This window comes from Pseudopodoces humilis, chromosome 1 (assembly GCF_049639895.1).
Source record: "Pseudopodoces humilis isolate 2021_Gansu_Grassland_sample_001 chromosome 1, ASM4963989v1, whole genome shotgun sequence".
In the NCBI taxonomy this organism is placed as follows: domain Eukaryota; kingdom Metazoa; phylum Chordata; class Aves; order Passeriformes; family Paridae; genus Pseudopodoces; species Pseudopodoces humilis.
The window spans coordinates 134745574-134758975 of NC_142200.1; the positions used below are offsets into that span (position 1 = coordinate 134745574).

General features: G+C 41.5%; 1 protein-coding gene across 19 annotated transcripts in view; it reads left to right on the forward strand.

Annotated features, from left to right (window-relative positions):
* KIAA1217 (KIAA1217 ortholog) overlaps nucleotides 1-13402 on the forward strand; it is a 354640-nt gene that overhangs the window by 165404 nt on the left and 175834 nt on the right. For 5 of the 19 annotated variants that reach the window (XR_015771982.1, XM_014248652.2, XM_014248656.2 and 2 more), the window contains exon 1: nucleotides 12379-12597. The exons of 8 other annotated variants lie outside the window; for them this stretch is intronic. Coding sequence is in view for 10 of the 11 variants with exons in the window: in XM_014248652.2 (XP_014104127.2) it covers nucleotides 12528-12597 (70 nt within the window). In the remaining variant the exon portion in view is untranslated. Of the gene's footprint in view, nucleotides 1-12378; nucleotides 12598-13402 lie in introns of those variants that run through there. 6 more of the 19 variants (XM_014248655.2, XM_014248654.2, XM_005518739.3 and 3 more) reach the window with 3 other exon arrangements.

Consider the following 13402-nt stretch of genomic DNA (forward strand, 5'->3'; position numbering starts at 1 on the left):
GAACAAAAGCATATGATGCCTTCATGGCAAGGTTGTGTGCAGCAATGTGAGCAGATATTCAGATTTCATGCTTCTAAACAAGTGAATTACCAATGAACTACCAAATCCTAATGCTGCCTTGTGGAGTATTGCCTTGCCTGCCGTACTTTAGGTCCCATATCCCACAGAAATGGGGAAGGGCACAGGAGCTTGGTGCCACACTGTGCTTCAGTCCAAGTCACCTAAAGTCCTCCAGAGTGGTTTCTCAATAGCAGAGAATTGATGATCTCAGCCCCTCCAAAGCCATACAGATCCCTTGATCAAAATGTTTAACAGTGTTCTGACACATGATGGTATCCAGAGCCTTGGATGCTGCTGCCATGTAAGCTTTACCCTGCATGGTCTGTCACCTCTGTGGAATAGCTGAGGCACTGCAAATTCATTCATCCACTGCACTATCTTTCCTGCCTAGACAATTTTCTGCAACAGATGAGACATGACTTAATGTACTGTATGCCATTCATTTTCCCCCATATCCTCTGTTCAGGAGGAGATTTCCATGTGATTCTCACTACAGAGCAGAGTGTTTTGATTAAGTCTGGGGTTGCTATTTTTTTGTTGTAATGTGCTTCTATTTCTTTATGTTTAGCACATATTACAAAGTGTCGCTGTCGGTATTAGGGCTTCTTGTACCTTGTCAAATGTAAGAGCAGTTGTAGCTGTCCCAACAACCTGTCTTGAACAGTGATTGTTACCTAAAGAAGGATGTAGGATCAAGAAAAGTATGTAGTCATACTTCTGGAACATCCTCCCAGCTCCCAGAACTATGAAATTAAAAGATTACTTGAGGGAAACCAAGGATTATGTCCTTTTTCTTAACAGTGCTCAATGGATTTTTTTTTTCCCATTAACTTTTTATTTTTTTAAGTTCTTCTTAACTTGCTAACTGCAATTTCCTAGAGTAGCGAGTTCCCCAGCTTACCAGCACTTCCAAAATGCTCTATGAAATTAATGTTCACATCTACGTAGTTTTGAATCATTAGCTTACTTCTTTCATTTGATGCCCCTACAGTCTGTATTGAGAGAGACAATGACCAGTCTTTTTCCATTCAACTTCTGTCACTCATGTATATAGACCTCCAACAGATGTTTGAGTCATCTGTTTTCATAATGGAGAGTCCTACATAATTCAGTTGTTCCTTGTACAGAAACTCTTCTGTAACTTTGATCATCCATGCTGCCTTTTTCTTAACATTTCTCCTGTATCTTTTTTAACTTGGAGTAGATTAAAATTGCATGCAATATTCAAAATGCGGGTAGACTGTGGATTTGTACAGTAGCATAATGGTATTATCTACCTTGTTTGCTATTCTTTTCCTAGCATCTTCTAACATCTATTAGGTTTTTTAATCACTAATGAGCACTGAGCTGAAATTTTAAAGAAGTGGTTATAACCTCATACTCTCTTTTTGAGCAATAATAGTTTGCTCAGTGTCAATGTGCATCGCTTTACATTTGTCTACAGGGAATTTTGTCTATCAATTTACTGCCTAGTCAGTGAATTTTTTGAAGTCTCTTCCTTGTAACCAGCCCTTGTCTTCCCTGAATACCAGAATGTACTCAGTAAGCTCTGCCACCTCACTTAAACCCACTTTTTCAGCCCACTAATGTAGAGAGCTGCCTGAACCAGTCCCCTCTGTGTGACTGGTAATCTACATCACCAGGGAAATTTGGCTTTTGTTCCTATGGGTTTTTTCCCTATCTTTATTCAGTTTTTTATCAATGGGAAGATCTCCTCTCTTTGTTTTTTTACTGAGGGATGTTGCTACATGCCCTCTGGAAATCCAAGGGAGCCATGTCTGCTGGTTGTCACAGGTCTGTTCTCTCACTGGGTTGGGAAATGGCAGCAATTCTTGCTTCTGCTTTCCTTGACCTATGTGATCTTGTTTTTCAGGTTCTCTCTGCAATATTAAATTGCTAATTTCACAGTACCACATTTGGGGGTTGCTACTTGCCTAACACATTGTCCACATGGAACCTGTCAAGAGGCCCATTGGAGAGTGACATATGCTGCTTTCTGAAGTTGGGGAAGTGTTAATGGTTCTTATTTTAGCTCCATCAGCAAAAGAAAATTACAAGCGATAGTGCCTCTGTGGCTAAATTTGTGGTTTATTGAAACTGTGGCAGAGCCCACAAGATGAGGAGAGAAAATAACATCTGATTTTAAATTTCAGCTGCTGGCTGCAGCTGCAGCTTTCAGAAAGCTTTTCAGCCTGGTTCCTGTGCCATTTTCTCCTAGCTTCCTTTTACTGCAAAGGGAAGCTGAATTGCAACATTGAACACTCCATTACGTAGATTTTTCAGTATGCAACCACTTCAACTTTAACTGGCATGGCTTTCAGCATAGGTATTATCAGAAGTACATTGTTTAAGAGAGGGATGGGAAACAAAATTTTTCATTCATTTTTTAAAGTCTGAATGTGCAACAATACAAGGGACGTTTTTAAATAAATAGGAAAATTGCTTGAATTTTCTGCAAGGTGCTGAGTTTTTATGGTAATGGTTAATTGGGATGTGTCTCCCTCAATGAAATAATTGCATCAGAACTCACAGTTACTTACAAATTGAATAAAGCTGCTATATTCTTGCAACTGGTGACAACTACTGCAAGATGGAGGGGAATTAGTCTCTAACCTGTTAAAAAAATCACTGTGGCATGGTAGTCCCATGCTGATGAAGACAGCTGAGGAACTGGAAACATGTTACCTTTCCACAAGCAAGGCTTTATTCCTGTCTTGGAAACACTCCCAAGATTTACATGGCACTATGAAGAAAAGGTATTTAGTGATGATTTGCAAAACATTGCCACAGTCTTAAAATGTCTGTGACTAAAATCAAATACAGGGTAAGACCAAGTTGAAAAAGGACCTCATGCTGCCCAAGAGGCCTGGGGTAGCCTTTTCCCTGAGAGGAATATTTCTCAGACTCTTAAGTCAGAAGACCACCCAGTCTTTTCCTTGCTGGGTGGGGAAAACAAACAAATTACTTTCTTTGATGGCTGGGAAAAGAAAGTGATTGATAATTACTGCCTGCAGCATTTTACCCCTAACTGTGGTATTCAGCCTGTGTTTTCTGGCTGAGTTTAGGCCCTTCAGAAGACAGAGCAGACTGAAAGCATTACTGAATACTACTCATGGCCTGCAAACTCATCCTTCACTTCTTTGCCCTCTTCCAAGGGCACTCTTGCATGACTCCGTTGTGAGAGAGGACTTACAGGAGCTTGTAAGACTGAAATGGAGGCATGTAAGTAATACTGGACCTTGTCTCAAAGAGATCTTGGTGCTTCCTTTCTTCTAGCATTTTGCCCAGAATATCCTCCAGGTGGTGAAAGAATTTAAATATCTAGCTGCAGTCTTGAAGTATTATCTTTTAATGACAGTTCTAGAGCAAAAAAAGCAAAAGAGGGGTGAGAAAAAGAGGGAATTCATTACTGGATCTTATTATATTAATTATGAAAGACTAAAGCAATAGAATGAAAATCCTAAATAAAATTGAACAAATTACAGACTTACATTTTGGAAATGAGTCCTGGAAATCAGAGTATTGTAGTATTTACATATGCAGTGAAAGCTGTCTATGTTGTCAATTAATATTTAATAGCCTTTTCTTCTGGACTGAGGAAAACCTGTCATTGTCACTGCTTACTGCCTGTTCCCTGCCTTGCACTGTGCTGCGTGTAAAGGCATATGCTATGTTATGAGACATATTTGTATATTTCAGTGCAGACTTGCAGTTTGTAAAAGGACATACCTAATAAAATGTCACTTTATGCTGTCAGTGGAATGCTCACCTGTGAGTCATCCCATGGTTTGAAAAGTTTTTGTAAGAAATTCAGAACAGTTGGAATCAAATTGTCTTGGGTTCTGTATTTATTCATGAGAGGGACAGAGACTACTGCTGAAAAATCTTAAACTTTGTATGACACCTTCCTATGCTGACATTGCTTATTCTTGTCATCACCCCAGGCAGTTCTGTATGCTTCTTGTGGCCTGATGAGACAGAGCTCTGTTACTTTTTCTCCCTTTTTATCTTCTTGCACAGGAGCAGCAGACTTCCCCTTGTAGGAGGAATAAGATATGACGTGAGTCATGACACTGCATCTCACCCAGCGTTTGGACATTTTCCCTTCCAAAACCTGAAACATTCTTTCCCTTTTTGTGAGGAGGTTGCTACAGCCACAGGCTCCCTTCCTGGCTGAGCAGAGTGCCCCAGCCTTAGGTCCCCTTTCCCTGGGGTCTCTGTGTTTCCATGCAGCATCCAGCTGCACCAGTGTTTTCAGAGGTCAATTTAGGTCATGTACCCTTTTCTTACTATTAGTATATTAAGTTCAGAAGAATGGGCTCTGGCAATCCCACTAGCTGTACTGCAAGGAGAAGATGAGAATACTGGAGAGAAAGTGAAAAGAGGCAAAGACTTGTTTTCCAAGGAGAAAACCAAGACAAAATGATAATGAAAGTCTTACAGAGCTCAGCTGATGTGAGTGAGTGAGTGAGTGAGTGAGTGACTGACTGACTGACTGACTGACTGACTAGGCTGTGAGATGGTTCTCCAACCTAGCACACATTCTACAGCACTGGTGGGTCTGGCTGACAAAAGGGAGTAAAAATGATCCTTGGAAACTGCAGTTAAGGCAACTTTGCCATGAAGAAATAGGGTGCAATTTCTTAGCATTGAGGGTAATTAAACATGATTTAGTTAACTGTAACACAGTCTGTGAAATGACAGCAGGTAATTTCCAAAGCTATTTGAGCCCAGGCAGCAAGAAAGCCTGTATTTACTGGGTGGTTGCTGCAGGGTGGAGAGTTGTGGCAGTCCTGCTGCTGCTGCTGGACATGGTATGCCCGAGTCAGCAGCTCCATCAGTCATGTTCTGCCTGCTGAAACACCCTCAAATAACAGCAGTGGCAACTCTGTATTAAAGGCAGTCATTACAATCAACAGTCATGCTTGCTCCTTTCAGTGGATAATGTGCAGTGCTCAGCAGGATTTGCTCCCTTCCATGTGCATCAGAATAGGTATGTTTTGAGGTGTTTTTCCTTTCAGGTTGTTTTTTTTGTGCATAAAAGATGGACCGTGCTGGAGACAGTGACTGGATGTGTGTATCACATCTTTGGTTAGGATGGTTTGGAGGTTTTTTAAAGTGGATGTCTCATGTGGGAAATTAAAGGCAGAGGAGAGAACTTTGCTCAGGGTTAAACTCCCTCAGATGGGAGCTTGGTGTCCTTCTTACACTGATCATCTGGGTAGGTCTCATTGCATGTGTGGTGGGGTTTTAAACAAATGCTAGTGCAGATGCAGCATGGGTGTCCTGAGATCAATAATGTCTTCTTCATCTCATTTAAGCTTTTGGCCTTTTTGTGAGGATCCCACATCAAATTTAATGGCTTGTGATAGATGGGAAATCAGACAAGATAATCAAACGGTCCCTGTTGCCCTGAAGCTATGAACCCCTAAATACTGAAGAGTGAATTAGTAAGTGTGCATCCCAGCAGAACAGACTGGGTTGGCCTGAAAAAGACCAGCAGTGCCACTGCTGTCAACTCCAATTGCTTTCTTTCTAATCAGCTGTCTTAATAATAGCATGAGCATGGTCTGGGGAGGTCAGAGAGGCACTTTGAAGGAAGGAGATATACATACTGTTGGAGAGGTCATTGATACATTTACAAGTTGAAAGGTCTACATTAGACATCTGCCTTCAGAGGCTGGTGCCCTACAAAGGGCAGAAATAAAAGCTTTACATACCACAACTTGCAACCATCCCAGCTGGGTTAGAAACCAGATCTGCATAGAAACAAATCCGTAAGAATTTATTCTGCTTCTTGTTATTTCTTTTCAGATATTCAGATTGTCATTTGTTGTATAGGATTGCCTTTGTAGTGGGAATAGGGAAAAACTGTAGTAAAAACAATTAAAAATGTTTAAGTCATTAAGTCACAATGGTCCTGACCTCTCACTTGATTGTAGTTCGAGTCTTAGAAAAAAATCTAGTTCTTTCCAGTGACATTGTTGAGAAAAGTCAATATATGATTGGGTACAATCCAGAGATGAATAAACTGAACTGAAGTGTTCCAAAAAGTGTTGCTTTTCAAGAAAGACCATCATCATGAATTATGTGAATGCTGTGGGTTGGCAACACTGGTGTCATTGTGTTATATTTCTAATCACTATTTACCAATTTTTTTTATTGAAATTATTTTTTTTGCAGATTAATATTTATCAGAAATTCTGGTTGATAAGTAGGTGGTTAAAGTAATCACAGCATAACTTGAACTATTACTTAATTTCTGAACCCAGTCTCCATTGAAATATACTTTGTATTTCCGGTTAATTCAAGCAGTCACCTGGCAATCTTATAAACTGGATGTATACTTGGTACAAGCCGAAATAAAGGATCTCTCCTATTATTTCAGAGTATAATTGCACTTTGTGTAGAGGAGCTCCTGATACTTTTGATCACTAAAGCACGTCACCTCATAAATTTACAGCCAGATCCTGCAGATGTCCATGAAACCAGTGGTAATCAGTGTTTCAAGCAGTAAGTCTATTCTTCTGGCACTGCTAAAAAGTTGGATCAAATTGAATCCAAACTCAACCAGAGCTCTCTAGGAGTCAATTCACCCAAAGTGAACTTATGAAAACTAAAAAGCTTTACACTGGGGAGAAATAGAATTTGAATGTAGAGCAGGTGGACTTTAAAGTGACCTTCCCCCCTCCCTTTGGTCCACCTCCTTCAGAAACAATCCCCTACACTGTTCTTTCCCACCCACATTCTGCTTTTTATTCCATTAAACTGTAGTGATTAAAATTTCTGCAATGTAAGGCATATTTTGCTTTCACAGAGTAATTTGTTTGGTACCTTGCGAAAGCATGATCATTTTCTTCTGTTTTGGAGTTTGCAGGCTGATCTCTTTCCTTACCTGCCCATATGGAAATGTGGTGTGTGAAGGGAGGGCTGTCCAGGCTGGCAGGTGTGAGGAGGAGCTGAGGCATGTCAGAGTCTCCAGCTCAAAGCTGGCTGTGCTGGTGGAAGTGTAGTCATATTAATGTTAGTTTGGTATGGTGGGATGACAGCAGGAGGGTACAAAGGCTGAAATTAGGTGTTCCATTGCAGATCCAGAAACATGGATCCTGTAATTATGCTCATTTAGCTCTGTTACACCTTCCCTTGGGCGATGGAAAGGGAATCACGTTAAAGTGTATCTACTGTTAGTTTTGTTGGGATTGTCCCAAATTAGAGAGAGAAACAAAGTTATTGATGAAAGAACAGAATCACCTCTTTTTTGTTGTTGTTGTTCTCATCACTTGAATGTTAGCACTTCTTTGTGATGACCACAGTTCTTTTTCTCAGTTTGATTTAGGGCATGCTAAAGTATTTACTGCTTTCAGGCCTTTTAATTCATTTAAAATATTGGAGGGAGAGGACAGAAACAAGAAAGAAGCTTGGAAAACAAAAAATATAACCTATTTAACATGATCTAAGTCCAGGTGTGAGAGTTGTGAACTTGAAAAATATCTTTTGGAGTGCATGAAGACTGATGTGTTACTTGGAGATGAGCATCTGACAGCTTAGCAATGCCAAGTGACAGGTGATTATAGCCACTTCCAGAGCTATATTTGAAATGGAATTGGAAGGATGAATATATCTTCTGCCTGAATATTTCATGTTCAACTTTTTAGTCACTCTTTTGTATGGTTGTTTTAGTGGTGAAGCCTGGCTCTTGGCACCACTGTTAAGTGTCTGAACTTCTCTGAAAAGCTGAAACCTGTAGGTCTGACAAGACACAATGAAATTCTGTTGTTGAGATGAGCAGAAAAACTCATACTCAATTTACTTTTTTGCTTCAGCTGAGCATTACCATTTCATTCCTTGGGCTACTTTTTCTGCACAGGTATGAGACTTCTTAACTGAACCAGAGTGTACAGAGTATGTATGCTGAAACTCTCCACAGATTTTTAGCAGGGAAGGTAATTTCATGATAAGTAATCCCAGAAGTTGTTTTAGTTTGTCACTGTAATCTTTAAAATCAAGTTCTGATGTTTTCCTTTAATTTAAGCACTGAATATTTTAACCACTATGCTTGCATTAAAAATAGGACCACCTCATTGAGATCTCTTACTAAGTGGATAAGACCAAATGATCATAAAGCCCCCCTCAATATTTTAATAACCTAGAATTCTTTGTACAATACCTAATCAATAGACAATTAATTAAAAAAATTAGCTTCTTTGCCTCCAGATGTATTTACATAGATTCATATTGATAGACCTCAGATTTTTTTTTCATTTTGCTTGTATAAGCTAGTGGCTGTTATTGTATCTTCTTTGATAATATGCTATCTGAGCATAGTCCTCTTCTTTCAGAAGTGAGTTTATTTTAATTTTAAGCATTGAGAGACCGCTGCCCAGCCTGTCCGTGAAGATCCTGAGGATGGATGAGAATGGAGATGAGCTCAAAAGAGCTGCAGCCCTGAAGCTTCTCTCTGTTGTCCAAGGAGGAAATCAGAGCTTCATCACAGTCAGGGCTCTTTCTCTGGAGTCAGTTCCTTTCTCCATTTCAAATCTGAGTGGTTGGTAGACAATAGCACCCATGATTCCCCAGAGTATAGAGGGGAGGTTTTCTGATACACTGGAGCATCCTCATGATGCTTCCTTCCTGCAGGGCAGTCCCAAACCATCTCAGGCCATATAAAGGCTTGGAAAGGTGCTGCAGTGTGACCCACTTTAGTGCTCATAATTCCTTTTAGGCTTCTGCCTCACCACTCAAGATCTAATATTCTTTTTTTGACTACAACAGGCTGGCTCCTGTGGAGAGCATTCATGACATTTTTCACAGTGACTACTGGATTTCACATGGACATTGAGACAAATCTTTAATTATGGGACACTTCTTGTGATTTGACTATTAATAATTAGCTTCCCAGATTTTTAGTTCTGAATAATTGCTAGAGCCACAATGGAGTCATTGTCGTATATTATAAGTTTGACAAATTGAGTGCAGCCAGTATTTGCTAATTGCTCCTCTTACGCATATGCTAAATCCAGAAGTGTTGAAGTCGCTCTGGGACATTAATTTTAAACACAATTAAAACATCATAACCTGTTGGCAATTATTCTCTGTACATTGTTTTGATATTGATGAATCCAGATCTGAGCACAGTAATTAAAAGGAACCACTGTTATTGTTGATCCCACAGATAAACAAATGCTGATTGCGTGTTGTGAACTGGTTAATCAAGTTTATTTAACTTCTCGTTAGTGATTCATCCCAGTGACTGTACTGGGCTGCTCTTTATTTGAGCCTAATAATGTAATGGTTCTGGCTGTCTCCAGCTGCTAAAGGAGTTTCACTAATTATCTAAATAGACTCCGGTAACATCTTAAGGAATGGCATAGTTAGATACACAAATTAAATCCAGCTTGAGACCAAGGAATTTTCCCTTAAAATGAGATGTGCTTTGAGACCTTGCTGTCCCAACTGCTCCCTCTCCTGGGAACAGCAGCAGAGGTGATTATGTTTCCTGAGTGGTGATTATGTTTTATGGGCATGCTCTTTGGTTTGGTTTGATTTTGATGATACTGAAGTGTGCATGTTTAGTCTCTTCCTTTGCTGATGCTCCTTAATCCTGTTTGAGAAACTATGTCTGCAGCTGCAGAAGTTCTCATAAGGTGACACCCAGTTTTCAAATCACAGGTCCACAACCAAAAAACCAATCTCTCTTAGACCATCTCTACATTTTGGGCGTCTGGTTTGCTCAGGCCCCTTAGCAGCACTTTCAAAACCATTTACTGTCAGTCTCAGCAGTGGGAGCATCTTGCTGTGGCCATGAAAGTAGCTGTTCCAGACCAGTTTGGCACTGTTCTGAGGGGCACCTGGCTGCTCACTGGAACTGGGAAAGTCAAGCATCAACTCTGTCTTGTGCTCTTGGCTATGGAAACTAAAGGTGCTGGCTAAAAGTAGATAGTTTAATATTAATTATTATTATTGTTGTTACTGTTGTTGTCATCATTATTTTAATCTTAGACTAATTTTCTAGTTTCTATTTTTCCTTACCATGGATGGAGGGAAAGCCTTCTAAGGAACTAGAGGGCACTGATTCTGTTCTTAAGGTTCTTGGTACAAACACTACTGACCTCCACAGCTAACCCTGGTTTTGTACAAGGATGAAAAAGTTCCTTCCTTTCAGGCATTTAATGCTAGTATGTTTTGTACTTTCTTTCATGTTATTTTAGGATAACTTTTTTTAAATGCCCTTAGTTTCTGAACTCTCAGTTTCTGTGCCCTGTGTACAGATAATGTCTTGATACGGCTTTCATGGTGCTGCTCCAGGCAACTGCACTAGCTTTCTTTTTCCATCAGAGGTTTCTGAGTTACTTTACATTTCTTGAAGTTGGTGGTGTTCAGTGTTCACTATTCCTGCAAGAACCCTCTCATGCTTCTAGCTGGCTGTGAATGTAAATAGCAAGAGGCTCATTGCGATTATCCAGACTTTGGAAAACCTTGGTGTTAAAGTTACATTCCTTCATATCACTAAAGAAACATCAGATAAGTGGGATGGCTGGCCATCAGTTCTCCTCCTAAAATAGTGCACAATCAGAATGAGCAGGAGGACCCCAGGGCCAGTAAAAACACTATTCTAAATAAAATCACACTGTTTTCTTTATAATTGCAGGGCAACTATAGGAGTATTCTGCTGGGAGCACTATACTGCAGACTTTAAATAACAGTGCTAATGTTTAAATTGTATTTTCATCTTTTCTCTGTTTTCCGTGCCAGATTTCTGGGACTTTTGCCAGGTTCCAAGACCATATAGAATTAGTTACTAAAAAGGAAAATAAATATTTCTGAAGTGCTAGAGAATATGCTTGTCTGATCTAATGAACAATAGTTTTGTTCATTTATCAATCATTTATTGTAATTTACTCAAACACCTTTTTTTTTTTTTTTTTTTTTTAAAAGCTGGATGTGGAGGGATAGGAACATGAGGAGAGTGATCCTCCTGGAGCTTCTGTACTGAATTTATATATACTCAAAATATTTTTGTGTTCAATAATCTAAGTAGACAAGATGACATTTCTGCCAGATCAAGATGTAGAAGGAAATGTAGGGGAATTTTCCTAGCCTGTCTGGACAGGGTGGTTGAGAGGTCATTGCAAACAAATTGGCTGATGTTATATTGAAGTCAGAGCTGAAGAAAACTTGGAAGACCATACTATGCTAGGTCTGTTTAAAAAGACATCCAAGATACTGCTACCTGATGTTGGAGTATGAATTTAAGTGAGAAATTGCCTATTTTTAATAATATCTCAGTTATACTTTGTTCTTAATCTAGTTCAGAAGTTGTCTGTGGATAAAATTTCTGGTCTTGATACTGTAACTCAATATTAAGTTTGTTCCACCATCTCTCAGTGTTATGATTTGGATAGACTAAATCAGTCTGATATTCTCTGCTGAATCAACACATGTGGCATCTGCTGGAATCTGTGGGATTTGATCTTGTCCTTCTCAGCCACACTATTTCTTGTCTTGCAGCCTTGTAGATCTATTGATTTTCATGCAGACTGCTGGCCTCTGATCTGCCAAAAGAGAATTAGTTATATGTTTCTATATGTTTTGCTGCTGAGGCTTCAAAATCCCTCTTAACCCAAGTCCCTGCTTACATATTGCTACCATTCATTTTTATTGGCTTAGCTAAAGTTGAATTCCTGTATCTTGATTTTTCACCAATTCATTCTCTGAGCGGCTTGAAAGAATCCAACAGAAAACAAAACCTCAAAGAGTTCACATAATGAATTACTTTAAAGCTAGACGCTAAGAAAGACAGAGGAGCATTTATCAGGAATGTTTGTGGGCTTGGTGGTTACGAGCTTAAAAAAAAAAAAAAATACCGTGCGGAAAGGCTTTTGTCCCATGACAGAGATTTAAAAGGCTGTGGGCTCGGATTCCAGCGGAGGCTCGGGCCTGTAATCGCGTTTGAAATGTTGCTTTTCACACGGCCGCCGGGCTGCGGCAGGGTGCGGGCGGGCTAGGGGCGGCGGCGGAGCCGTCACCTGTTGGGGCCGGGCTCGGTGCGCCCCCGGTGCCACCGCGGGGGCTGAGCGGGGACCGAGCCGGGACCGAGCGGGGACCGAGCCGGGACCGAGCGGGGACCGAGCCGGGACCGAGCTGAGACCGAGCCGGGACTGAGCGGGGACCGAGCCGGGACTGAGCGGGGACCGAGCGGGGGCTGAGCGGGGACCGAGCGGGGACCGAGCGGGGGCTGAGCGGGGACCGAGCCAGGACTGAGCGGGGGCCGAGCCGGGACTGAGCCGGGACTGAGCGGGGCCTGAGCGGGGGCTGAGCCGGGACTGAGCCGGGACTGAGCCGGGACTGAGCGGGGCTCCCGCCGGCGCAGCGCAGCGCGCCCTTCTCCGCCCCGAGCCCGGCGCGGGCGGTGCGGGCGCTGCGGCTCCAAGTTGGAGAGGGGAGAGCTTGTGCGGTAGGCAGGGACAATGGAGGAAAATGAAAGCCAGAAACTTGAGCTGTGCCTGGCTTGCCCAACAGACAGCAGGCAGACGAAGGGTAAGTAATCGGCGACATAAGAAAGGCAAAGATGGAGTTACGTTTAAGCATGTCCCTCGTTGCTGCTTTATATATGACTGGAGAGAGAATGCATGGAAAAAAAAATAATAGCATTTCTTTTTCTTGTACTAATGGCTCTGCTGTGCACATTTCCCTAACACTGAAACTTTGTGAGCTTGACTTTCTCTTCGGAGAGATTTCTGTGTGCCCTCCGAAGCCGGGAGCACTCTGCATGGCTGTCACGGCTGCGGGATCCTGCCGGTGCGGAGCCTGAGGTGGGGACAGCCTGTCCCCTTCCCTTGAAACGCTGTGCCAGCCTCAGCTGTGGCAGAGAGATAGCTCTTCCTTCGTACAAGTGGATTTGAGCTCATCTTTACCTCGGGGTGTCTGTTAAAAGAGGGAGATCCAGAGCAGATTGTGACAGGGTTAGTTTACTTTGGGTGAAACCGCTGGGGTTTGTTTTGGAGCGAAGCCAGGACTGTCTAAGAGGGGTTTGCCGCTGTGTACTCATACATTCACTGCTGCACTATTTCCTATAAAGTGAAAGAAAACCATTTCCTAGCATTCCACGTGGAACGTAACAATCAGGTAGCTTGACAAATACCGAATCTAATCTGTATTGTAGTGTTTGTGGGGCACCTGTGAACATTCCCATTTCCTGCGTGTTGTACTCCTCAAAGGCATGTCAGGAAAAGTTGTGTTGCTGTGCTTCTGTGAAACAAATAGTACATGTGGTTTAAAAACATCACACAAGGTTATGAGCATGCAATGCTAACAAATAGTGTATTAGCAATTTAGGAGGAAA